Source organism: Carassius auratus, chromosome 24, assembly GCF_003368295.1.
Source record: "Carassius auratus strain Wakin chromosome 24, ASM336829v1, whole genome shotgun sequence".
NCBI lineage: Eukaryota > Metazoa > Chordata > Actinopteri > Cypriniformes > Cyprinidae > Carassius > Carassius auratus.
The window spans coordinates 17232673-17258412 of record NC_039266.1 but is presented as its reverse complement, the minus strand read 5'-3'; the positions used below and the strand labels follow the sequence as shown (position 1 = coordinate 17258412).

General features: G+C 36.7%; 1 protein-coding gene and 1 long non-coding RNA gene across 2 annotated transcripts; both read right to left on the bottom strand.

The window, feature by feature from the left end:
• Positions 1–14373: 14373 nt before the first annotated feature.
• On the bottom strand, positions 14374–16226 carry LOC113042471 (class E basic helix-loop-helix protein 22-like). The gene has a single exon (XM_026201348.1). The coding sequence runs from the start codon at positions 15992–15994 to the stop codon at positions 15209–15211; it is 786 nt and encodes a 261-aa protein (XP_026057133.1). The 5' UTR covers positions 15995–16226; the 3' UTR covers positions 14374–15208.
• A 5974-nt stretch (positions 16227–22200) lies between these two features.
• Positions 22201–24964, bottom strand: LOC113042470 (uncharacterized). The gene is made up of 2 exons (XR_003275583.1): positions 24741–24964; positions 22201–22847 (listed from the first exon to the last, which is right to left on the bottom strand). It is a non-coding gene; the product is annotated as an uncharacterized LOC113042470 (long non-coding RNA).
• Positions 24965–25740: the final 776 nt, after the last annotated feature.

The window sequence follows — 25740 nt, the reverse complement described above, 5'->3', positions numbered from 1 at the left end:
CGATTGCATGATCGTTTCGCATGCCAAAATAGAGATCTCTCACTGGTATTCATCCATTTAGAGAACTATATGTATGTGTCAGTGGTTCACAATTAGAGTCCCTTAGCAAATTTCCAAAGAGGCCACTGGATGACAAAAATGTTGAGTACCAACATAATGTGGCTTCACATTTATAGTTGGTGGCCTTTTGCCAAATTGACGAGTCAACTCTGCCGCCATATCAGTAAAGCAGTGTCAACAAAGTCAGGGTCAGAGCCAGATGGGTGATGTAAGAATTGACACACTCCCTGAAATCACATTTGCTTTGCAAAGAAGGGAAGTTTCAGAAGAAAACAATAGTGTTGTGAAATCTTGGCAGTGGGTTGCGGGGCGCCATTGACAAAAGCAAATGTGATTAAATTTTACTGGGATGGCTAGAGTCTCCACAATCATCAGCGAGCTCAGCCTAAAGAGAGATGACACATAAATTACTCTGCCTCTTTGGCTCTAATGGGACTCGTCACTGTGGGGAAGTATCTTGCACACAGAGCAAATGACAGAAATGTTCACAGCTAATAGACTAACAATTTGCCAAAGCATCTCCATCGTTAGGATAGAAATCACAAATAGGTGAGGTGATCATCTCCTCTAAATGGGTTTTTTCGGAAAATCTCAATGCTGTTGAAATTTGTCTCTGACGTTTTGTGAGACACCGAAAAGTCTCATTTTGGATGAAATACGATGAAATATGATATTTCTGTCCATCTGCATTTGTAACCAAAGAGCAGAGCTCTGAATATGTGTGTCTGTCCGGGGCTGTCTGTGTTTTGGCATGTTATTGCATGTGGGCAGTGTCTGGGAGAGGAGTCTAACTCGCATCTGTATGTGGACAGACCCCTGGGGAGTGACATTTTCCACAGGCGGACGCAGGGCAGCCGTGTGACTGTTTGACTTCTTCAGTGGTCAGGCACCACATCTAATGCCACATACCTCTAGCACTCAAACGACATGTTTTCAGCTGACATGTCACTGAGCACAAATCGCTTCTGCCAAGGGTTAGTTTAAGTGATACCTTTAAGAGGAAAATAACTCTCTTGAAAATAACTTGTTATTTAAAACTAAAATGTTCAGGGTTTATATGTGTTTCTTCAACTACAGTGGACAGTCTCATCAAACACAATCTTCACTTTCACCCTTTAGCCATTTTATTTTATTTTATTTTATTTTTTAATTTCTCTCAGAAAGTTATGAAAATATCCTACACAATGTCATTTTCACCATGTTAAATGAAGTTTTATGTTTAATAGTGTTCTGTCATGAAAATGGTGATGATAAAAAATACTGTTTTCAGTGGGGTTATTTACCAGGGTTATTATCGTTAGCTAAAAGTAAAATGATTTAAAATAAACATGAACTGAAATAAAATAAAATAAAATAATATAGAGAAAAATTTACTTATTTTCAGCTAGTTCAGCTATCCAGCTACACTACAACATTTATAATTTTCATTTCCACTCGAAGTACTAAAATAACTAAAACAAAATAAAAAACAAACTAAAACATAGATATTTTTTTAGACTTTAATAGATTCATATTTTAACTACGATATGATTTCAAAATATTAACAAAAATGATGGTATCAGTGATGCTAAAATAACATTGATACTTTTCTATATTAAGTTATCATAAAATCAATGTAAAATATTATATATATATATATATATATATATATATATATATATATATATATATATATATATATATATATATATATATATAATAACTAATATTTTTTTCAACATTGATGTAAATCACTTTCACACAGAAACTTTCAAAAGATTTTATATTTTAATGTAGGCTTACATTGCTATAACACACAAGAAAAGGATAACAAAAGAAAATAAAAAAGGGAAAAAAAATATTTTGTGAAATATTTGTGACCAGTCTTAAGTGTAAATTTTCCAAAAATTTGATTTATAAATCATCTGAAAGATGAGTAAATAAACTTTCCATAGATGTATGGTTGGTTGAGATATGTCAATGTTTGACTGAAATCTGGATCTTATTCTGGAATCTAAGGTTGCAAAAAAAATTTAAAAATAAAAATACAAATTATATATATTTGCAGTAGAAAATTAACAAATATCCTCATGGAACATGATCTTTACTAAATATCCTAATGATTTTTGGCATTTGTATGTTTGGCTAATTTTGCAATGTATGTTTGGCTAATATACTTGTGCTATTTAAGACTGGTTTTGTGGTCCAGGATCTCACTGTTGCAAATTGTAGTTTCCTTCCACATGGACATTTTTTACATGCATGTGTCTATGTGAGAAAGAAAGTGCACAAATCTGTGTGTTTTAGTGTCTTATGAGGTTAACTGCGCTGTGTAAATTCCTGGGCAGCATGAGATATAGACTTGTGATCCCCTGATCTCCGATTATGTCTGAGCCTGTAAATATCATGTGATTAATCAAGAGGGCTTGTTCTGCACAAGGCTTCCTCAGTCACCTTCACAGCTGGGAAACCAGCTCTGTCCTGTTTGCACGGATTTGTTTCAGTCCCGTCTGCCTGCAGCTTATTTCATTTAATAGACCTTAAATCTGCTGTGCTCTTTACTGTCTCTGTGTTTCTGTTTTCTCCAGCAGCTTGAGACACACAATTTATGCCACGTCACATGTAGTTTACACTGGTCTTTTTATGGTATTTGTGCACATCACACCTTCAATGTGTTTCCAACCTCTTCTGCCATGAGGTGCTGTCAAAGGATATCTTTCACAAACACATTCAGAGGTTGTAAACGTATAAAGGAAAATGTAAGGCTCTTATGTATAATATGTTTTTGTTTGGCCTGTCTGAAAAGTCATTCTGCCAAAAAAAAAAAAAAATAAAGCAAGGCACAGCATTTTCTTTACTATTCAGAGAGTCAACACAGATTATTAAAATATATTTAATGACTTTTATTTTGGAAATTCTATGTATTATTGTTTCATATCAAGGCAGTAGCTACATACCAGTGGTTTGTTTGCTAATTGTTAGCATGTATATCGGTTGTGTCCTAAACTGCAGGTTGCTATCTTGCTGCCTAGACAGTGAATGACAACAGTTTTGTTTGAAGGTACAAATTAAAGAAACTAAAAAGCTTGAACAAACTCAAGTGAGCATTACAGATAACCCAGTGAATATTTAATGACTAGAATGCTTATTTCTTGTTAGAAATTTAATTGTTAGTGGAAAAAAACTAAATATGGACACTTTTAACCAATCTGTCAGACATGTTTGAATTCTCTCATCCGCCAGCTCACACACACAGGATTATGGGATATCTTAATCAGGGAAGGACACATTGATGCTGAATGTTCCTCTAGCTATTTTACTTTTTTATAAATGTGAATTTTGAAGTTAATATGGTTCGCCTTATACAAATTATTGCTAAATACTGAGCATAATTAAGTGGTAGAGATGAGTGGTTTTCATCATTTTCTATTTAGAATATTTTTTTTCCAAGTCATCCATTGTTTTGTTTAGGCTACCTCCAAATTTTTCTAAATTGTGTGGCATGCTGTAATAACAAACACCCAGCTTAAAAGTAGAAGCTTCCCAGGTGCGCTCCAAGGCTTGACCTCTTAGAAACATGCCTACGCAGAGGCAAGTCTCCTTTCTGCATCTTTGACAAATGCCCTGTCATCTCCTACTGCCGTTATCTACCAATTACCCCTTTTCAAACCAGTTCACTTGGAAAATGCAGTCTGATGGCACGGGTAACTCAACATGGACTTGAAGAGGGCAAGTGATTCGGCTGATTGCTGAAATCTCAATGATTGTCGTTCTAAGATGGTGTAGGGGACATATATGTCAGCTTAATCAAGACATTAAACCTAGCGCCCGTCCGCCCCGATGCGGAGCCCTGACCTGTCTGAGAAAATAGTTCTCTAATTGGTTTTGTGTGGTGGTGCAGTGTTCCCGTTCCCGCCCAACCGTCATCCCCACACACTCCCGGTGCACATCACTGTCAGTAGGCCTGGAAAATCTCCTTAACAAGATCCACGTTACATAAACATTCTTTTTTTCATTGAATCTTTAAGTGAGACTGTCAAGGAGAGGTTGTGTTTTCTATCTAAGTCGAGGCCAGATGAGATGAGAGAAGATGGTGGAAAAACAACAACCGCTAACCTGGGAATGCATCCAAACCTTAGCTATGCTAATTTTGTCAGTATTATAGCTTGACCGTGGAAAGATAGAATTAAGTTCTTGAGCAATTTGAAAGGGGCGTGAGGGTGGATGACAGGCCTGGTGAAATATACCATGCGCTGCCCTTCTTCAGGTTAAGATCAGGGAGAAAATGCAAATTTACTGGATGCACTTGTAGAGGTCATGAGACGTACTATTTATCAGCTACCCTCGCAACAATGAACAAATACTACTACAGTTATGTTTCAGACATCAGAGTATGTTATACTTGTGACATATACTGTTTGTTACTGTCGTTGTATAACAGCAAGGTACAATCAAGGTACAAGTCTCATCATAAACCGTTTTTTATATAAGCATGCAAATTATTTTGCATTTTGTTTCTAAGAAAATTATGTGTTGTTTAATTTTTTTTAAATCACAGTATATATATATATATATATATATATATATATATATATATATATATATATATATTACTTAATTATATTTATGTAAATTTGTAAATAAGAAAAATACTTAAATACTAAAAAACTTAATCTTAAACACTTGTGTTAAATAATACCAGAATAAAAAGATAAAGTGCAGAAAAGTGTCTGTATGCTAGTGTCTGTGCTGAGATTCTGTTTGTATGTGTGTGTGTTTGTGTGTGTGTGTGTGTGTTTCATCATTTTGTGCTGTGTTTATAATTAATTATTCAATTAAAGTCTTATATAAGTTTCGGATGTCTACTCAGGAACTAAAGGTAAGACTCGCTTCTCTAGATGTCAAATTGGCAGAGTTATTTATTTAATCTAAAATATGCACGACTTCAGCCACAGTCATTAGGTTCTTAATGAATTGTTATATTTTATTTACTCTAATCATGTCAGACTACACTCCTTAATAGCTGATCAGTTTTTAGGTAAATGCATTGATTGAGATATGCAGTTTTTATTTATATATTCAGATAATAGGTGGTTGAATCCCCATTTGAAACAAGAGAGCACCATTAGAGAGCACTTATGTTGAGTATTCAGCATGTTTTATTTTTAATCTGGCTCATTACTGATGATAAATTACATCTTAATTATAACAATAAGCATCCTGCGTAAATGAATGGGGTGTATCTGACAGGAGGACTAAATTGCTAATAACTATCACCCTGTGAATAAATGATGGCACCTTTCATTTTACTTTACATGTTAAACACGTCTCTTTTGTAGTCCTCGAAGTACTGTCTTTTTTATATAGATCCTTTGGCTTGAACTGCAATATAATAATTAATATTTAATATCCATTAAAGGGACAGTTTACCCAAAAACGAATTGTTTACTCACCTTCAAGTTGTTCCAAAAACCTGATGAGTTTCTTTCTTCTGTAGAACACAAAAGAAGATATTTTGAAGAATGTTGGTAACCAAACAGTTGACGGTAGCCATTGACTTTCATAGTGTGGAAAAAAAAAATACCATGGAAGTCAATGGCTACCATCAACTTTTGGGTGAACTCTCTGTTTCTATTAAAGACAAGCATACAGCTTTGAGTACATTTATTTTTTATACTGGTCATCTTCTCAACTTACTCAAAATTGTATGTATTTATGTACCTTAGTTCATTAGAATTGGGCCTCATAGTTCCATGGTTAAACTCAAAATACAATACGAGTCTCAGACATTTGTTCACAAAGAAGTCCCAAATGCGAAACCCCCATGTCACTCTATTGACAAGCTTAAGTGCTCAGATAAGCCTTGATTCATTGCACTATGTCTCTGAGCAACGACTCAACAGTGAGCTAAACCTCTTCAGTGATAAACATTAACGTGAGGCGAGCAGACATAGAGCTCATCCATTAAAATGTACAGCGCTGGATACTCCACAGGAGACTGATGGCTCGTAAGACAGGACAAGGGTGGGTGACCTTGAAGCATTAACTATTCCTGCTAATTGACTAATAATAAAATGTTTTTATTGTGCAAAAAAAGCCTTTAGGATAATTTAATTTTGCCTCACTTTGTGGTAGGTCTGGATTTTTGCTGAGGTTGTAAAACATGACTCTTAATTGGCATAATGAAAAAGATTACAGTGATAGCTGTGATTACTGTCCTCGCTTTCTGGAGCCATCGCTCTGCCAAACTTTATATTTAAACCAGACTCATTAAGCTGCAAATTACAGCGCACAAACCTATTGGTCCTCATTAGCATTGACTGATCCTTGGCTGGGCGGACACCCTCACGTATTTTAATTAGCTACACCTCACATCCAATCAGTCTAATAACAGGTGTTAATTTTCCATTTCCTCTTTTCTTTCTTCTGTTATCAATGTTGATTGCGTAATATGAATGGGCACCTTATTACATGATCTATTTGACCTGATCTATTTGAACGTTTTGTATGCTCTGTCTTCAAAAAAGTACTAAAGAACTGTGTTTGCCAACTTCTTTTTGGCTTAAGTGCCTCTTTAACAAATGTGTTTCTATTAACTTTAGATACCAGGGTTATGCACAATTCAGGATTGAGAATGCCTTTTAAATTCTAATTCAGTTTCTGAATTTAAAGGTGAATTTGTAATCAGTATTAGAATTAGAATGAAGAAATTCATGTCACTTTATTTTAAATGCATATAATTTTATTTTAATTAGTACGTAGTTTATTTTGTAGTTATTTATTTATTTATTTGCGATTATTTTGAAATGTAATTTTAATTTTGTGTGTGTATTTTTTTCTGTGTATGTGTCTATTTATATTTGAGAGGATATACTGTATATCAGAAAATGTAATTTATGAAAATAAGTCAACTAAACCTCAGTTTAATACTAAAATGCTTTTTGTTTGCTTTTTCTGCAATTCTGTGAATTTATTGAATTACATTTTTTATATATATTTAAATTGCAGATGGTACATGCACCATTATATTTTGATTTTTTTATATTCTTATATAAAATTATTTTTATATTATTATTTATTTGTTTTTAAATGAATTCACTCTTTATGTGTTTTTTATTTTATTTTTATGTATTACTCCCATCAATCCCCTATACATACCTAAGACAATGTGGTTTCAAATCTTTAAAAATTCATCTACTAAGAAAACAGCAAGGTGACGGTAGGTACATGAGGCTGTTCTGATTTCTGATTAAACGTACAGGAGTATCAGACAAGTTTTGGCATGTTGTCATGTATTCTGCTACATGAAAACTGTGACGCTGGCTCTGCCCTGAAGGCAAGCAGTCAGAATGCATCAGTCTCAGCTGAAGTTTTGCTTACATGCCTGCAAATACAAATCCTAAAACTGCTTGTTAAACTATACAGCCTATATTGTGTACATTTTCAGTTTCTGCTTTGCATAAATGACCAGTATTTCACATTTACATCCCATTTAGCAATGAACCCCCAGCACGACACAAACTAAAGATCAGGCTGCGGTCCATGCAGCACTGTCCCATATATAACGGGGACTGACGGGTCTTCTGATAGGGTGTCAGTTTGACTGTGTGTTAATGTTAGGTTGCCAGGCCATGCTCCCAGTCTCATTACAACAAATTTAGTCTGCTGTGAGCACAAGAGAACTGCTCACATGCACATTATAACAAAGAGGTATGTTTTGATATTAGCTCTAATGCTGAATTTAGCAAATAAACCATAGCAGTTGAGCCGATAAAGATTATGATATGCTTCTAGTGTTCAGCAATCATGTGAACGGCGGGACAGCTGGACAGGATCAGTGTTGGCCAATGCAAATTCCCTAGACTGCAAGATCCCTGGCAGATATTCAGTTCTGACTGAGAACCTTGATAAATGTGTCGTTCTCTTTTTAAACAGCCCAGTACAGCAAGACCACCATTAGGACCACTCATAGTAATCAATAATTCACCATATAAACTGCTTGATGCCTTCCAGCTTAGCGTTATCGTAACATGATGTTGTGAATCAGGCAGCACACAGGCATCTAGACCACCGGCCGTCATCCATCATTCCTTTCCCAGCAGAACAATTGTACGCATGTGGATGTCAATAGTCCTAAAACGGCGTTCGGATTAAGTGTCAGAGCACTTCGGTGACATAAGAGCTGTTGGTTTTAGGGTGTTTGACTGAATAAAGCATGCGCTCGGATGGAGGCGGGGGACTGTGTTTATGGGCTGATCCCTTGACATGCCCTAAATTGCCTTGTTTGCTCAGCACATGCACAGAAACAGATGCTGCTTCACTGTGCTGGGTCATTCACTCTGTCTCCTGGTGTTTTGTGGAAGACCTTTGTAGTTAGTCTTGTCCTTTTGCACACAAATGCTCTCGTGTTTGTTCATACTGTTAATGCAACTACCAAAAAAACCAACCATTTTTGTAATCACGAGATGTGAAAATGGCTTGGTTTAGGAAGCAAGCCATTCGAAGTGAATTAATCCACTTTGGCTGAGGCTAATGTGACTGCCATCATTTACTAATTATCGTCTGGCTTTCCGAAAACCTGTGTTAACTGAGGGACCACCCCACCCCCTGGAGAGGAGGTGGTCTGTGCAGACATGTCATTTAGAGCTTTGTTACAGAGGTTTGTGCTCCCTGGCCTGGATTATTATGATTAAGATCCACCTAGCAGATGACTGTCCAATTGTCACCTTCATTAGGGCACCGGATCTGGAAGGGCACATGTGTTGTGCCAATTCTTCGTGGCACCAAATAAATGCTCACTGTTTTGCTGTCTTCTGAAGGCTGTTTTTTGTGTCATTACTGAAAAAATTTTAAGGTTTTATCATTTTTATTGTATAGTAGTCCTACTAAATGATTGTGAGAGAAAAAAGATTATATTCCGAAGTTGCTACTGTTTTAAAATTGGAAGCTGTTTTTTTCTTTGTCACTCAACATAAAGTAATCATACATAACATAACGAAGCAAAGACATCTATATTTCATATTTATTATTAGCTTCAAAATATAAATAATTATCAGCTATTATATCTGCCATATCAGTGCATCTCTCTAAATAATATTCTATTGTGTATTTTTTTGTGGCTCCTACGGATTATTAAACGAATGAGGCTTAGGCTTTGGTGGTCAGACCTTTAGATTCTGTGATCGCTGGTGGAGAGAAGTCAGCTTTGATTACAAACTAAGTGCTGCGCTGCCAGACGGGGGAGGGTCTACATGCTGATATGCATTCTATCAGAATGATTCATGCAAATTATGCACATTATTCCTGCAGGAATTTCCACTGAAACTGCCTGGAGAAATTGCCGGGAATTAGCCATAAAATTCAGTGTGTCGGGAGAAGTGCAAGGTGAAGGCCACCAGGAAACCAAGGACAGTGGGCTAGTAGTTATTCTGCATGTGTGTGTGTGTGTCATGGGCATGGTCACCTGGTGGTTTTTCCATTGATGCAAATACACAGTGGAGTGTTCATTAGAGGATTTTCCTTTACTAACGCACCGATGAGATTTTCAGTCACATGTCTGATAATGAGGCTGTGAGATGATGAGGAGCGTAATGTCTGTGAGTGTTACACTTAAACACATCCCCAGCTGCTCATTCATTGTGTCCTGCACCCTATCTTGTTTGTTCCTGTTGTAGCATTTATTCATGTTATCTTGCACTAGATTATTGTCTTTGCAGATTAATTGGTAAACTGATCAGTTGATTAACCGGTTTGTTTTTCAGCATTTGCATTAACAATCAATCGATCTATCTATCTATCTATCTATCTATCTATCTATCTATCTATCTATCTATCTATCTATCTATCTATCTATCTATCTATGTATAGAGAATTATATGTTTGTATGTATGTATATATATATTATATATATACATACATACATTAATAGTTAATTCCCTATTTCCCATTAGGAACACAAAGCCTTAGATAAACACCATGCGTAGTGTAGAACATTAATGTACACATTAATCGTGGGCCAAAATCAGCAGGGGTCTTGCTTTAACTCCATATGTCTGCTCTGTGCCTCATATAGCTGATGCTGAATGCCTGGCCTAGCTCATGGAGCAAGGGAGCAGGGCTGGGTATGTTGCTGACTGACTCCCCTGGTTATGGTGTATATGAGGGTCAGTGAGCTTTTTAGCATGACTGCAGCCCTTCAGTGTGCATGTTGTGATCGTCCTGAACAGGTGCTGGACTATGATGCTCATAACCCCCATAATTGTACCTTAGAATATACACATTAATATGCATATGCCATTTACAGTGGTATAAATTAAACATTTTATAAATGAGTCATTTGAAATGGCAAGAATCAGGCTGTGATCACACTTTGTCAGTTTTTTCTCTTCGGGAACACATATGGCGATTATGTGACAGTTTCATATAATGAAACTTCAATGCCAAGGTAGTTTTACTTCTTTCTTTTTTTTTTACTTTTCAGATACATGGTTGCTTATATCATTGCTGCTTTTAATTAAGTAAATTGAAAACAAATTACCACATTTTCTATGTCATAACCCCTAAACTGTCTCTAATTGGGTTTAACTGAAAATTTGTGTATATTACAAATTGAAAAATTTTACCCTCAAAGCCTAACGAGAGCGTAGTTACTGGTGCCGTTGGTCCATCACCTTTGAAACTAATCTTTCACTAGCAGCACTGTGAATTAGAACCCTGTCTGAGCAAAGCTGTAATCCCAAAACAACTCCAAGAACATCAGATTATTATTTAAAGAAAAGGACAGTTTTGGTAAGGGATTAAGATAATAAAACTGTCCATTAATCTTATTCATCCAGACAATAGACAATACAAATGTAATTCAGTAATTCCTGTTTATGAAGAATAGCTCGTAATCACAAGTGACAGATCTAGACTGATTTGATTTCAGTGAAAGATTTGCAGTACTTTCAGTGACGAATTTGGCATAATTACAGCACATAAACATGCATAAAGATCAAGTGATTGAAGTCTGTAATCTTTTTTAAGACCAAATGCAAGATGCACATTTATTACCATGACCTAAATTCTAAACAAATTTCAATTGCATCACAATTAAAAAACATTTTTTTAAGTTAGATACAAATTATATATATATATATATATATATATATATGGAATTTTAGGTTCATATGTCTTGTTTTTTTGTTGTTTTTTTTTGTTGTTTTTTTTGTTGTTTTTTTTTTTTAGATAAAATCTGCCATAATTACTGTTTGCAAAGGAAAAATGGTGTTTAAGTTTTTACTTAAACTTCAGACTTCTTACCCTTATTCATCTACAAATTAATCATACCAGTGCATCGGCATGCAGTGCATCCATTGGCAAAATCACATTGACAATTAATTCAAAGAACAACTAACCTTAACACTGAGCATTTCACTCTCTGTTCCTTTTAATTTTAATTGTAATTTTTTTTTATAAAACCCACATTATGCATAGCTCTCCCACAACCAATTGTGAATTACATTGTGTGACACTGGGGTACTGTCGCATTTACAGCATATTTCTTCATGTTGTTGGTATAGGAACAGAGAGATGATTCAATTCCTATGCTTTGAGTCTGATGCTGATATGAAGAGGAACGTCCAATAGGGTCCTTTAATGTATACTTTGTTTATCACCCTCAACATACATCACATCAATATTACAAATAGGTGCCCTGGTAGCTCTTGATATGGTAAATTGGATATTTTATGGTTTATGAAAAGCCGCCTTTTTTATCTTTCACTTTTATTCATGACCTCTGAATCTACAATGCAGGCATTGTAAAGACAGGTTAAGCTTTATTAGGTTCATGAATACAAACACTGCTTTGATTTTGTGTGACTGTTAAGGTGGTTATCTCTTCAAGTTGCCCCATCAGTTTGGAGTTTATGTGAGTTTGAGCAGCACAAGCTCTAGAATCTGTGTAATACCACTTCCTTTACGCATCCCACTGCTTTTGATGGATCCCATCCTAATACTTTTGAATTACGCCCTTTGTGAACTAATTGCTGTATTAAATAATGCATCCCAATGCAATCTATAATTAATGCACTGTCATAATTATCTCGCTGCCTGTTAAGGTATGTGAAAAGGCAGTACTAGGTGCACTGGGAAAGTGAACATGGGAGCGAATGATGGAAATCATGTAAATGGGGTCCTGAAAGTAGTTGACTCCACACAGTAATTGCTGACAGTATTTATCCAGGCAAGGCTTTGTGATGGCTGATTACTGCTGGCCCTGATTAACAACTCCTGCATGTGTCTCCACATCTGTGATGTGCGGAGAATTATAGAGGACAGAGTCATAGCATTAATACCAGTGTTTTCAAATGGCTAATTTACAGAGTTGAAAACAATGGAGACAGTTAAGATGTTTCAAAAACCTCTTCCTATCTTGTCGTTGTGGTCCTGTGGATTAGGGAACTTTTGATGTATTTGTGTGTCTGTGTGTGTTTTGATTGTTTCATAGTATTTTTAATCTTCATTTATATATATATATATATATATATATATATATATATATATATATATATATATATATATATATATATATATATATATACACACACACACACACATAGTCCGTTGAAATTCCATTGGCAGAGAATGTTTTTTTTTTTTCTTTCTTTACTGCGCATCTGATTTCATGTGATTTTTGTAATTGGCTAATATGTAAAATTAGAAGGGGCTTGGCTTTTTTAATTATGTATGATTTTGTCTCATTAAACGGTGGCTGAGCGGGGTTGCCAGGTCATCCCTTATAAAACTGAGCGACAATCTGGTTCAAAACTCTTAAATGGTCCTGGCAGTTCTACTTAGTCCTTTTAGTTCGCCTCTCCTTATTCTCTTTTTCTGAAAAGGTATTTCCGCTGACGTAGTTTACAAAGGTTGTGATGTCACGCAGTGATACTGAGAGTCATGTATTGTGGTGGTGCTGTCCCTGGTGCTGAACTATACACGAGCCACATGGAGTGCGAGAAAACCTCTAGTAATTGTTGAAATTATTTGTTAGGAACAGTTCTGTTTGAGACACCCAGAACCTCTTACTTTTTTGGTGAACATATTTGGTTTTCAAAATGTTCATATTTGGTCTCAAATATATCCGCCGTCTTAACCAGACCAATTAAAACTAGCTTTCGATAAAGAAGCGAAGTCAACTGTACTGTTGGTTATCTGATCCATCGGTAACATACATATATAGTCTTCGATGTTAACAATGCTGAGATTTTCTCCTCACATTTGTGTTTATTATTATACTAAGTATTATTATAATGAGTAGTGGTAGTAGTAGCAGTTGCAATTGTGTTGTTATAATTATTCCTTATTTATTCTTAATATTTTCGTGTAATTTTCATAAGCTTTCACCTTTCCCTTTTTTTTTTTTACTTTTTTTTTTAGGAAAATAAAGATTTTCTGAATAAGGATTTTTTGTGATTTAGTGGCATAATATATAGCCTATAGTATAGTTATATAATTATAAAACTGCGTTGAATATTGCATTTTTTTCCCTGCCTTAAGCATTCTTGGAACTTTGACTTTTTACTTTAAGAAGAAAAAAATCCTAAACTAAATGTTCTTTAAGTGTTTTGTTGTAGAAATTAAGTTTTAAAGTGAAAACGAAGTTTTGCACTTGATATGAGCGTCATGTGAAAGGGTATCTTCCAGTCCGTATCTAATCGTCCCTTTGTGATGGACAGACGAACTAGAAGAATGCAAACTAATGACATTGACACTGATGCTCGTGACTGTTTCCTGTGATTAAAGACACCCAATTACGGCAGTGAACAGTGTTGTAATTATGTTCTTTAATCACATCCAGCAGGTTTAATTGCCTTAACGATGTGTTTAATTAAAAAGAATATAGGTATTACAGTCGACAATTTTGATACACTATTGTTTTCAAATTAACATTATTAGACAACGTCACGGATTTCTTTTTTTTTTTTTTTTTTTTTTTTATGATCACGATCGGGGTGACTAAGCTGTATCCTATAGTATTAACATACATTCTCCTTTAACCGTAGGGCAGTGTAGTTCATAAAGTCTGACTTTTTTTTCCAAGGGCATTTCTATGTAAGCGATGACAAAATTTAAAACACTAATTTAAAGAGAAAAATATGTTGATTCTAATTCGTTGAGTTAAAAGTAACTAAATTATTGTTGCCAGATGCCGAACATTATAATTTCACAAATTACGTGTCATCAGTAAAATATTTTTCCTTGCGATTTATTGATCGTAATCTCTTGAGCCAACATAAGCCATGAATCACTTTACTACCAGAGGCATCACAACATACAACCAGGCGTAAAACGTTGGATCAAAATATTTTAATAAAGCTTTCCAATACATCAACACATACAAATGGCCCTCTGTGGTCATATTGATAATAATATATCTACATTGCTTCCCGCCTCGACCTGACAACAAGTTGAAACCACCACGTCTCAAGCCAAACTGCATATGTGTTTGTAAAATGCCAAATCGGCGAGATTTACAGCAATGATGACAATGCATAAACAGACCAGGCATGCAGACCCACTTGATTTCATCCACTTAGAGAAATGAAAAATGCAAAACAACTTTTTAAGATTCCACCAAAATAACTATATATTATATTACAATTTTTTCAATGAAAAATCTCAACTAAGCTTTCGAAATAACACGTAGACTACTTTGGAATAAAGTCCGATACGCCGCTCCTTCCAACAGCTGCTTTGTAAAACACAGATGTCACTTGAAAGCAAACATTTACATAACATAAATTCAAAGTAGTAAGAATACGCATTATTGCAAGTTCAAAACCTTAAAACGTTTGGCATCATAAACAAGGTAAAACATGGTTGCATGTTGTCAGGTCAGTGATACACGTCATTCTGAAGGGTCCACGTTAATTAACTGTTCATTCTTCATCATCATCATTATCATCATCAGGCATAGACTTTGTTTGGTTTTCATCCCACTCCTACAGCACTTAAAGTATAGGCTATACCGTATGTACACAATCAATGTTTCTTGGAATGAAGTTGTAAGAAAAGTTTTAAGCATTCTTCTATAGCGACTTCATTGCAAGACTGCTGGCAGACATCAGTCTCGTTTTTTCAGAGTCAAATGTGGCGCATGTGCTTCTACCAGTGTCGGCTGCAGAGTTTAAGGCTTGTCAGTGCATTGCTTACAGAGGCTGGAGGTGACACTGTTGAAAAGGGCACATTTGTCTGGACAGGAGGACGCTCCAACTCCTGCAGGGAACGGGTACCCAGCCGGCTGCTCGTATGCGCTCAACCCCGGTGTGAGAGCTGTGGTCGCGGGCAGCGAGGCGGCAGAGATAGCCTGGCCTTGGTTGAGATACGCAACCAGCCGTCTCATCTCCTCCAGCGCCTGTGCCTGCATGAGGATGTAATTTTTGGCTAAGAGCAAGGTGGCAATTTTGGAGAGTTTCCGTACAGACGGACTGTGCGCGTAAGGGATGACCGCGCGCAGCTCATCGAGCGCATCGTTCAGATCGTGCATTCTCCGTCTCTCCCGGGCGTTGATGTTTAGTCTCAGGACTTTTTGCTCTTTGTTTTTCTTACCTCCCTCTGACTTTGCACCGGGCACCGTCGTTCTCCCGTCCGTCATGAGCATCATCTCGCATCGGCCGTCGCTGTCATCGTCTGGGCTCTGTTCGCCGCCACTGCTCTCCGCAGCCGAAGTCCTGTTTGTGCTTTCGCCGTATTTCACACACAAAGACCCGGTGGGCAGACCCAGCGTGCCCGCTCTCCCACCGGGCTGCACTGAGTCTGGGTCGGTCTGCTCAAAACAGCTGAGGGGCGACTGGCTGTCCCGCGAACCGAGATCAATACCCGCAGCCGGTCGGAACGAGTCCATCTTTTTGCTCGAGACTGCGCTGAGAGTTTTGTGAAAAATGTCACCACCCAAGTTTATTCTCCTGTCCATAGTCTCCCGAAAATCGGATGCGATGATGGGGCTTCACTCAGCCGCTGTCCTCTCCTTAAGTTTCTACTTTATGAAGTGGAGTTGATGTTGATGGCCGCTGCGCTTGTCAAGTGAGGCTCCTCCTAAAGTGCTCTACGCTGCGTTTATCGTGTTGAGACGCACTTTGTAGATCTCGGCAGCGATCAGCATCAGCAGCAGAAGGGGGAGTCTTTTACATCATTATCTCAAGTCGGGCTATTAATATGAAGAAGATTCGCCTATCGGGATTAAGCGCGCGCTGCCCAATCAGGTTAACGTTTTAATTAATGGGATTAAAACGGTAACAAACAATCCAAACGGGTTCCTCACAGCTTTACAAAAGCACCCCAGCTCTTTTATTCCTCTGCCCATCTGCGTACACCCAATGGGCAACTGTGTTCAAGCCGCAGTTGTGCTTTGTAGTGCAGAAACATACAAAATCTATTTATTAAAAAAAATAATTTACTTTTTACTATTAATTAGAAACATGGCTTTTCATCTCACTGCTATGCTGATGACACTCATCTCTACCTCTCATTCCATCCTGTTTCCAACATGCTTTACAACTCATTGTTAAAGCTCTTGTTCTGTCTAGGCTGGACTATTGCAATGCTCTCTTGGCAGGTCTTCCAGTCAGTTCTATCAAACTTTTACAATTAATCCAGAACGAGGCAGCAAGATTAATTTTAATGAGCCAAAAAGACTGCATAGCACACATCTGTTTAACAGTTTGCACTGGCTGCCAATAGCTGCTCGCATAAAATTCAAGGCATTAATGTTTGCATACAAAATCATCACTGGCTCTGTACCCCTTTACCTAAATTCATTACTTCAGACTTTTGTCCATAGAAGCTTGCATTCTGCAAGTGTACTTTGTTTTATTTTGCCATCCCAAAGAGGCACAAAAACACTTTCATGTACTCTTAAATTAAATGTTCCCTCCTGGTGGATTGACATGCCCAAATCAATCCGAGCAGCTGAGTCCTTAGCCATCTTCAAGAATTGGCTAAAAATGCATCTCTTCCATCTTTCCAAGGTTCCTTTTAGACTTACACTTTATTCATTTACTTCTAGTTTTCCATTTCTTTCTCTCTCTCTCTCTCTCTCTCTCTCTCTCTCTCTCTTTCTCTCTCTCTATATATATTTATATATATATAAATATGCATAAAAGGGTTAGTTCACCCCAAAATGAAATTAATTAATTAATTAATTAAGTATTTAAGTATTTAAAAGATAATAATAAATTTAATCCAGCTTGCGTTCACTGTTGTAAACGGAAGCAGCTCCAGGCTGATGACCTATGGAGGTCGGAAGTCAGTCAGAAGTGATTCATGCAGAAGCACAGGGGAGAGATCATAACAAAACAAGGTCACTAATTGGAAGTACAAAACGAGGATTTGTAAAGAAGAATGTCAGAGGATTTCTATATAAGCCAAGAGGAGACTGGTTTTCCTTTGCTAAAGTAAGGAAACTTTGCTTCCTTTGCTCCTGTTAATAAACGTTGGTTTTCACGAGACTCAACCTCATGCATCATTCCCCTGGAACTGCTTCTGTTTTATAACAGTGAGGGCAAGCTAGATTAAAGTAATTATTATGTTTTGAATATGGATATTTTTCTTACAAAAAAAGCATCGATTCACCACAGGAGGCTTTTGTTCACTCCCCTGAGCCATGTGAAACACTTTTTTTTTTTTTTTTTTTTTTATGGATGGGCAATTTTTATTACACTTCTTTTGGACTGATGCACTGCAACACCTGTTGAGTGCCATTAAACAGCTTGAAAGATCAGAGACAATTTTTAAGATAAGTCTGACTGGATTTGTCTGAAAGAATAAAGTCATATAGACATAATGACTTGTGGGTGAGTAATTTATGGTCTAATTTTCATTGTTTGGGTGAACTAACCCTTTAAGCCAACCAAGACTTGATGTAACACTTGCATATCATTGCTCTTTTGTGGATTTTGATTGCTTCCATTGTCCTCATTTGTTGATTTTGATTGCTTCCATTGTCCTCATTTGTAAGTCGCTTTGGATAAAAGCATCTGCTAAATGACTAAATGTAAATGTATTATGAAATAGCCTATGTTCTGTGCTAATGTTGTTTCCAGGTGGATGCTATAGACATCTTTCATATAAGCTCTATTTTTAGTAACGATTATTGTCCACCAAAGGCTGGCGTATTTTATTTTATTATTATTATTTTTTTTTTGGCACCAAGAATTAAAGAATGTTCAACTTTGGATAAAACACTGTGCTCATTACTGTCACTTTTTAGTCAGCTAACCAATCACAATGGGGGTTATTTCAGTGGATGATTCAACAAGTTGTTATTGATTTTTTTGTAACTTTTTTATTTATGTTTTTAATTTAAAATATAATCTTCAAAGCAGAACTAGCATGAAAAAAAATCTTAATTTTCTAATAGTTGTTTACTTGTCTAAGTTGTACCTTCGCTCTAAAAAAGAGCACTGCATTTCTCTGATCTCCAAAACATCCTAAAAATCTTGTAATTTGCATTTGTGAGTGGAGTGTACATACTAACATATTTAATGTGCAAACTTTTGAGACAATGGTTTTAAAAATAAAGAGGGCACATTTGTGAACTGGAGTCGCCCCCGCGTGGTCATAAAGAATTTTGCGCTCACAAGATTTTTTTGTACGCAAGTGCTGTCACTTGCTAGTCATTATGCTTTCGTATAATAGCTATGGGCGGTGATGTTCAGCTGTTTGTTATCAAAAAGATGTTCAACAGAGGACCATAGCTTTTAAATGTTGTATTTTCTATATGCAAATAAATAAAAATAGATAGGCTATGTCTATTTATTTATTTATATTATTATATATTTTAAGAAGCTGCAATACTCTCCATTGAAAAGGTTAGTACCTGCAACTAATTATAAACTGCACCTACACAGGAGATCGCGCTTTAGTAAATGGTTTTTGCAATGACTGTCCTGTGCCACATGGTGTCAGACTGCACACATTAAACACACACTGAGATGTTTATGTTTACGTATGATATTAATTTTACAACTTTGTCTGTGGCACATAAAATATTTGTAAACACCTTATGTTAAGTGTTTTTAACTCACATTTAAAGCATCTGTGTTTCATTTATTGGGTACTTTCAATTGGATGGTGGCTGTCCCTTACCCTTACCCTTTAAAATATTGAATAAATTTTTATATTTTTCTTTTCTTCGTTGTTGTTTTTAAAAGTATCTTTATCATACTTTAATATATATATATATATATATATATATATATATATATATATATATATATATATATATATATATACATATATATATATATATATATATATACACACATAGTACAGACCAAAAGTTACTACACACCTTCTCATTCAAAGAGTTTTCTTTATTTTCATGACTATGAAAATTGTAGATTCACACTGAAGGCATCAAAACTATGAATTAACAAATGTGGAATTATATATTGAATTAAATACATTACAAAAAAGTGTGAAACAACTGAATATATGTCATATTCTAGGATCTTCAAAGTAGCCACCTTTTGCTTTGATTACTGCTTTGCAAACTCTTGGCATTCTCTTGATGAGCTTCAAGAGGTAGTCACCTGAAATGGTCTTCCAACAGTCTTGAAGGAGTTCCCCGAGAGATGCTTAGCACTTGTTGGCCCTTTTGCCTTCTGTCTGCGGTCCAGCTTACCCCTAAACCATCTCGATTGGGTTCAGGTCCGGTGACTGTGGAGGCCAGGTCATCTGGCACAGCACCCCATCACTCTCCTTCTTGGTCAAATAGCCCTTGATGCCTTCAGTGTGACTCTACAATTTTCATAGTCACGAAAATAAAGAATGAATGAGAAAGTGTGTCCAAACTTTTGGTCTGTACTATATATATATATATATATATATATATATATATATATATATATATATATATATATATATATATATATATATATATTTTTTTTTTTTTTTTTTTTTTTTTATAAAAACTTTATGTAAGAAAATGTGTCCGTATGTTCATGTCACTGTACCGACTGTACCGTGCATGTTTTAATCCATTGGCTGAGACTGATTTTAACTACACCCCTAAATTTATTATCAGGAAATATTTACGTGTCACTCTCTCTCATAGCTACATGGTGAGTAGAAAGACCCCATCGTTTTGAGGTAAACCTATTTAAAATCTGAACAATCTGTGTGTAACTTTAAACAACTTTTTTTCGATTAGCTGTTTCTGTTCCCTCGTATACTCATGATGTGTACTCGTTTTATCAAATTATTAAATATTCAATATTCATCACTTAGCAACGGCATAGATGCTTGACTCCACGAATGAATGTGTTTTTTACATTCAATAATCTTTTAAATAAGTAGTTAATTTCTGCTGCTCCTGCAGGTGGCGGAGTTGCTCTATACATTTCGATTTTTTTAATTTAAATCTTGCGCCATGCGTTCTGTTCTTTTCGTTCTTTTAACAAACACTGGTTGCATAGCAACACAATGAACCGAAACATGTTATTTATTTTTTTAGTGAGTAGCAATTTTATCATTTCAAAGTGGTCACTTTACACCAATTACTGCATACTTCTGATACGAAAGCAGCTCGCCTTGCTATCGTGCCCGCGCGTGCTGATCTGTCAAGGCTCGCGCGTGAATTGAATAATGATGGCAGAGTTTATGTGACGCATGACCGCTCTGCATTGAGCGTCTAGCTTATTTCAATAATGGTTATGCTGTATGTTATAGTGGATTTAGTGTATAGACATGCGGGATTCTCTCAGCTATAGCTAGGCTATATCATAAATCTTCCAGATTTGCCATGTGTGAATAGGTATTTTTTGTCTTTTTTTTTTTTTTTTGTTATTTGTTTTTTTAGCAAAACGGCTAAGGAATGTGACGTGGATATTAATATATAAACATCTTGAAATGTTCTGACGTGAGTTACGTAACTGCTGGGACAGCGGTATCATGGTGCCTTGTTCCTAAAAATGTCTTTATTGAGACTTATTTAGCTTTTCTTGAATCCTGGGGAGGTTATTTATTTATTTTTAGTTTATTTATTTCTTTCAGTCAAGCTCCATTTCCTGTTGCTATTAGTGTCTCCCTTACCCTCTTTCACGACTAACCCTAAAGGATGATTTGCTTCACTGTCATGATGTTCCTAAATAAACCATCTAAACTTAACTGTATATGTATTCATATACTTTATGTCTCAACGAAGCAAAATTTGGGTGGATTTGTAATTTGTATGCTTGTTTTGTTTTTTAAGGGATGAGGGGGGGTTACAATTTTGTAATTTATCTGTTCTGTAATGCAATAATGTATGTATTCTGTTTTTTGGTGTAGCCTATGTTGGAAGTTTTGGTTACCATTGATATAAAAAACAAACAAACAAACAAAAAGTCAACACAACTTCGTTTGTGTTTTCCGACAGAAATAAAGCGGTAAAAATTTGGAACGCCGTGAGTTAATAATGACAGAATTTTCTTTTGAGTGTACTGTCTCTTTAAGTTTTCTCTCTTTTTTCGTCTTCATTTGGAGACTAACGTATACATTTTTAACCGTTAGGGGTCGACATCTCCTTAGGGATCGTTCAATTGGATTGAAGATTACGGTAAGAAAATCAACTCTAAGCAGGCCATTCCCATATTTTCTTTCAACAGAGCAGATATATTTGTGGAGATTTTGCCACTAATGTCAGTCTATTTATGATTCTCAGGCGACGGTGGGTTCCATCTATGGTTTTCTAGATAATATGTGGTGTAAAAAACAGAGCAACGAAAACAGTTGGGTAAGTGCATGTTTGGCTGACTTATAGATTTGTTTTATATCATTTCAGATACAGAAAACAACAATGTGATCTCTATTTGTTGCTGAAATACAGTGTATTTCCTTCATGCTGTGTTTTATGGTTTTAGAAATACCAGCTATCATTAGCCGCTCAAACACACTCGTTGCACATGTGCAAATGGTTAGTTTTTGGTTATTTACTTTATTTGTTTCCCGTGATGCCGTAAGAGAAGAGAAATTCAGCACCACGTGTGGTGGACAGCGCCTCACCTTCAAGACCTCTGCAGTGTATCGCATTGTTCCTTTTTTGTGGTTTTCCAGATTGCAGTACACATATACTTTCACAATTGCTTAGCACAATATCCAAAACACATAGACCGGAACTATAAGAACTAGCTTTATTGGGGGGGGGGGGGGGGGGGGGCATTTCAAGCAAATGATCAGGAATCATTTTTCAACCCTGCAGTATTTTTTGGCCTGCTGATGGAGGAAGGCTCCGCTCTTGGCATTCACCGCGTGCCTTAATTGTAAGACATTAAATCAAGGTCCGCTGTGAACACGGAGAGCCAGAGTCTCAAATCACGCAGACCCTGTCTAAAACATACCACAAACCCTCTCCAGCAACCCAAAGCATCTATTATCATGAAATCCTTCGTTTATCCAGTCATTCCCCAGCCTCTGGTTTAGTGTCCCGGCGCGTAGGCTATGACTCTACTACGGCGTATTTCCTATCAAATTAATGTTTTTCAAACCCCATTTCGGCGATGTCCTACTGAAACCATCCCTTTAAGTGTTTAAGCACAGCACGGATCTGCAATAAATCAAAGCGAATGCTCAAAAGGATTACTTAACCGCAGTATGATGAAATATGGACATGAAACGTTGACAGTAAAGGGATAAGGCCTTCGTTATTTTTTGGAGCTGGTTTCAAAATCAGAGCCAGTTTGAGACAAAGAGGGACAAGGGGACAACTGCTTGAAAGGACCTCTGCTCTGTCAAAAAAGCTTCAGGGGCTTCAGGGGCTTCGACCACGTCCATACGTACTCAAACACCTACAAGAAGAAAACACACACACACAAAATGCACATTAGAAACGTGATAGGGTTCCAGTTAAATATGCAAACAAATACTCAACCCTCGAATGCGTCATTAGGTAAACTAATATGCATGTTCGAAAAAAGAAGCATCCAAATGCGTTCTGTATTCCATTCGCAACAAAAAAAAAAACAGCCGACAAAACCAACGTAGCCTACTTCCAACAGCTTCTTCTTGGACTGAAGATGGGCTGAATATTCCCAATATCCGTGCTGTTAAACGGTACCGGTCTCTCTCTCCCTCCCTCACTCTCTCTCTCTCTCTCTCTCTCTCTCTCTCTGTGCCCAGTCTTTTCCCTACGCTGACTGACTTTAGGATTAATGGCTCTCCAGCCAAACAAATAAGGCATCTGCTTTTAGCAGAAGAGGATTGCATGGGGGTGGTGACGTCACTGGGCAAACAGATGTTTGCTACCATCGTCCTGGCCGTCTCCTTATGTCCTTGAGAGTAAAGGGAGTGCACGTTTGCTCTGACGTAACAGCGCTATTTGTTTCCTTTTAATGATTACTCCTTTAATAGCATCCGCTGCTTTCAAGACGTCTGTCATCATTGCCAATCGATCAGCGTAATAGGCCTAGAACTAGGAGGAAAGAGAATTAGCTATTGAAATTTAAGTTTGCCCTCATCAGCATTTCCTGTGCAGAATTTCCCTTAGGATTTCTGAACGCTGTCTTCGTGTATGTAGACTGTGATAGGACGTTTTTATAACTTCAATGTTTAGCTGGATAGTTTTGCTGCTATGCATTAGATAAGCGTGTGTTACTCTCTCAGATACACACACGAAGGAAGGCTACAGTTTGCTGCACTATGTCCAATATGTGTAGCGTATGCATTCATTAAAAAAGAAACTGTAATTAATGAGTGTTACACACAATTTCTCAGATCATACTTCTTAAACCTGGTGCAACAAACAGCCTGGGAAAAATCTGAAAGTCGTGTTTGTTTGCGCAGTAATTCGTTCTGTTTACATCAGTGCCAACAGACCTCTCAACAAAAACCTACTACTGTATGCTGTTTTTAATTAGCAAGGATATTGAATTCCAGTGGTTTATGTTCATACAAACGGGTAATAGTGAATAAAAACACACACACACAAAACATCAATATTTAACTGAAAATTGAAAAACACTGACAATTCAAATACACCATCGCGATATACCAAGATATCAGCCGGCAAAACACCTTTGGTTCATGGGTCTTCAGCGTTAAAACCTATTTCGTGTTTTTATGTTCCAAGTCTCGCAGCTTTCTTTGAATCATTAGCAGCTCAGTGTTTAAATCAGATTTTTGAATATGATGGTCGTATGAATAGATTCGAGAAACAAAGGGAAACCCCATATTTTATCAAAATTGTCTATGCATTGTATTATAATTCGTACCAGTTTCTCATTTCTGGTATTTAACCCACGCGCTTCTGATTTATCAGCGTTTGTGCTCTCATAATGAGCAGTAAAATATGACCTAGTTGACCCAGAGTCCATTAATCTATTGTCTGTGGGAATCAAGCGGGTACAAACAAAGCGAAACCAACACATAACGAGCCCTCGTGCTTTTTACGTGAAAACCAGTTCGCGTTTGCGATAAACGGTGGGTAAGCCAATTGAAGCATTGGTGTGCTTGATTTTGCATGCATTTTTTGCCATGCACTGTAAAAACAATAGCAAGCGCATCGTGGGAAAGCTTCATCCCCGTTAGGTAGGCTACCGCGAATGCCGATCGTAAGCAAACGTTAACAATTACGTGTTGTCTAATACTAGACGCGTTCCAATTTAAGCGTTCTGTTTTTGCATTTGTTGTTTTATGTTGTATATACGTTATCCCACATGTATCCCACAATATTCCACACTTACGCGTTCGCTCGCTCCACTTCCTCAGCAGGCGGTCGTTGGTTTTCCATGCATTCATATCCATTCATTTTTGCGAAACTGTCTTCGTATTATAGTGCGCTTTTCGCAATTTAACGAAACTTAATTGTATTCCCGGGTTTCTCTGTCGATGTGTAGTTGGATGGCTCCGCTAAGAGACTTGCCCTATCTTGCAGTGAGTAGGGGCTGAAGCCCCTGCAAAGCATGGCTGCGTTATACTCGTTTTTTTTTTCAAAAGAGGGCAGGTCGCTATGCATTATAATGAGTTAAATCTCTCCCTCTCTTTCTCGATCTCGCCCTCGCACGCGCGCGCGCGCGCGCACACACACACACACACACAGTTGCAAATTTCAAATTGCAATAGACCTCTCAACAAAAACATCAAGCTTTTATATCGTTGAAGACCCGACCCGTGATGTCTAATGTATATATATATCACTCATATTACATTTATCAGTGCATTAAATAAAACTCAGTTGTGTTGCCTGAGCGATAATCTCATTTTAGATTAGGCTACTGGTTCACATTGTGCGTTAGTGTTTTGAACGCATTTTGTCCCATTCAGCACGTTTGTCCGTTACGACGCCACTGTGGTCCAAGTTATATGGAGGAATCATTGCTCAGGCTCACTGTTTGTCAGAGTACGTTTCTTGCTTCCCATGAATCATTTGGAAAAACAAATGACATTGTATTTCACCGTACTGGAATCAGTTGAGAAACGATAACTCATAGTTTAAGGCTCATTTGTTTCATAATTTTAAATATATAGGAAACTAAGAAGATTCAATTCACAGCCAATCAGGCTGTAGTACTTTAGCCTATTGCCTGCAGTAACCTTTAAACCCAAATTATAATTATATAATTTCCGCACGTGCAGTTGTTATCATTCCGCACATAGAACAGAATCAGAAATTTTCAGTAAAAAAGTTTTTATTTTCTTTTTTTTAAGCATATATAACTTGAATGAAATGTGGACTATAGGCTA

Bases quoted from the DNA above. Each gene is read 5' to 3' on its own strand.
- LOC113042471 (XM_026201348.1), bottom strand. From the start codon at position 15,994: ATGGACAGGAGAATAAACTTGGGTGGTGACATTTTTCACAAAACTCTC.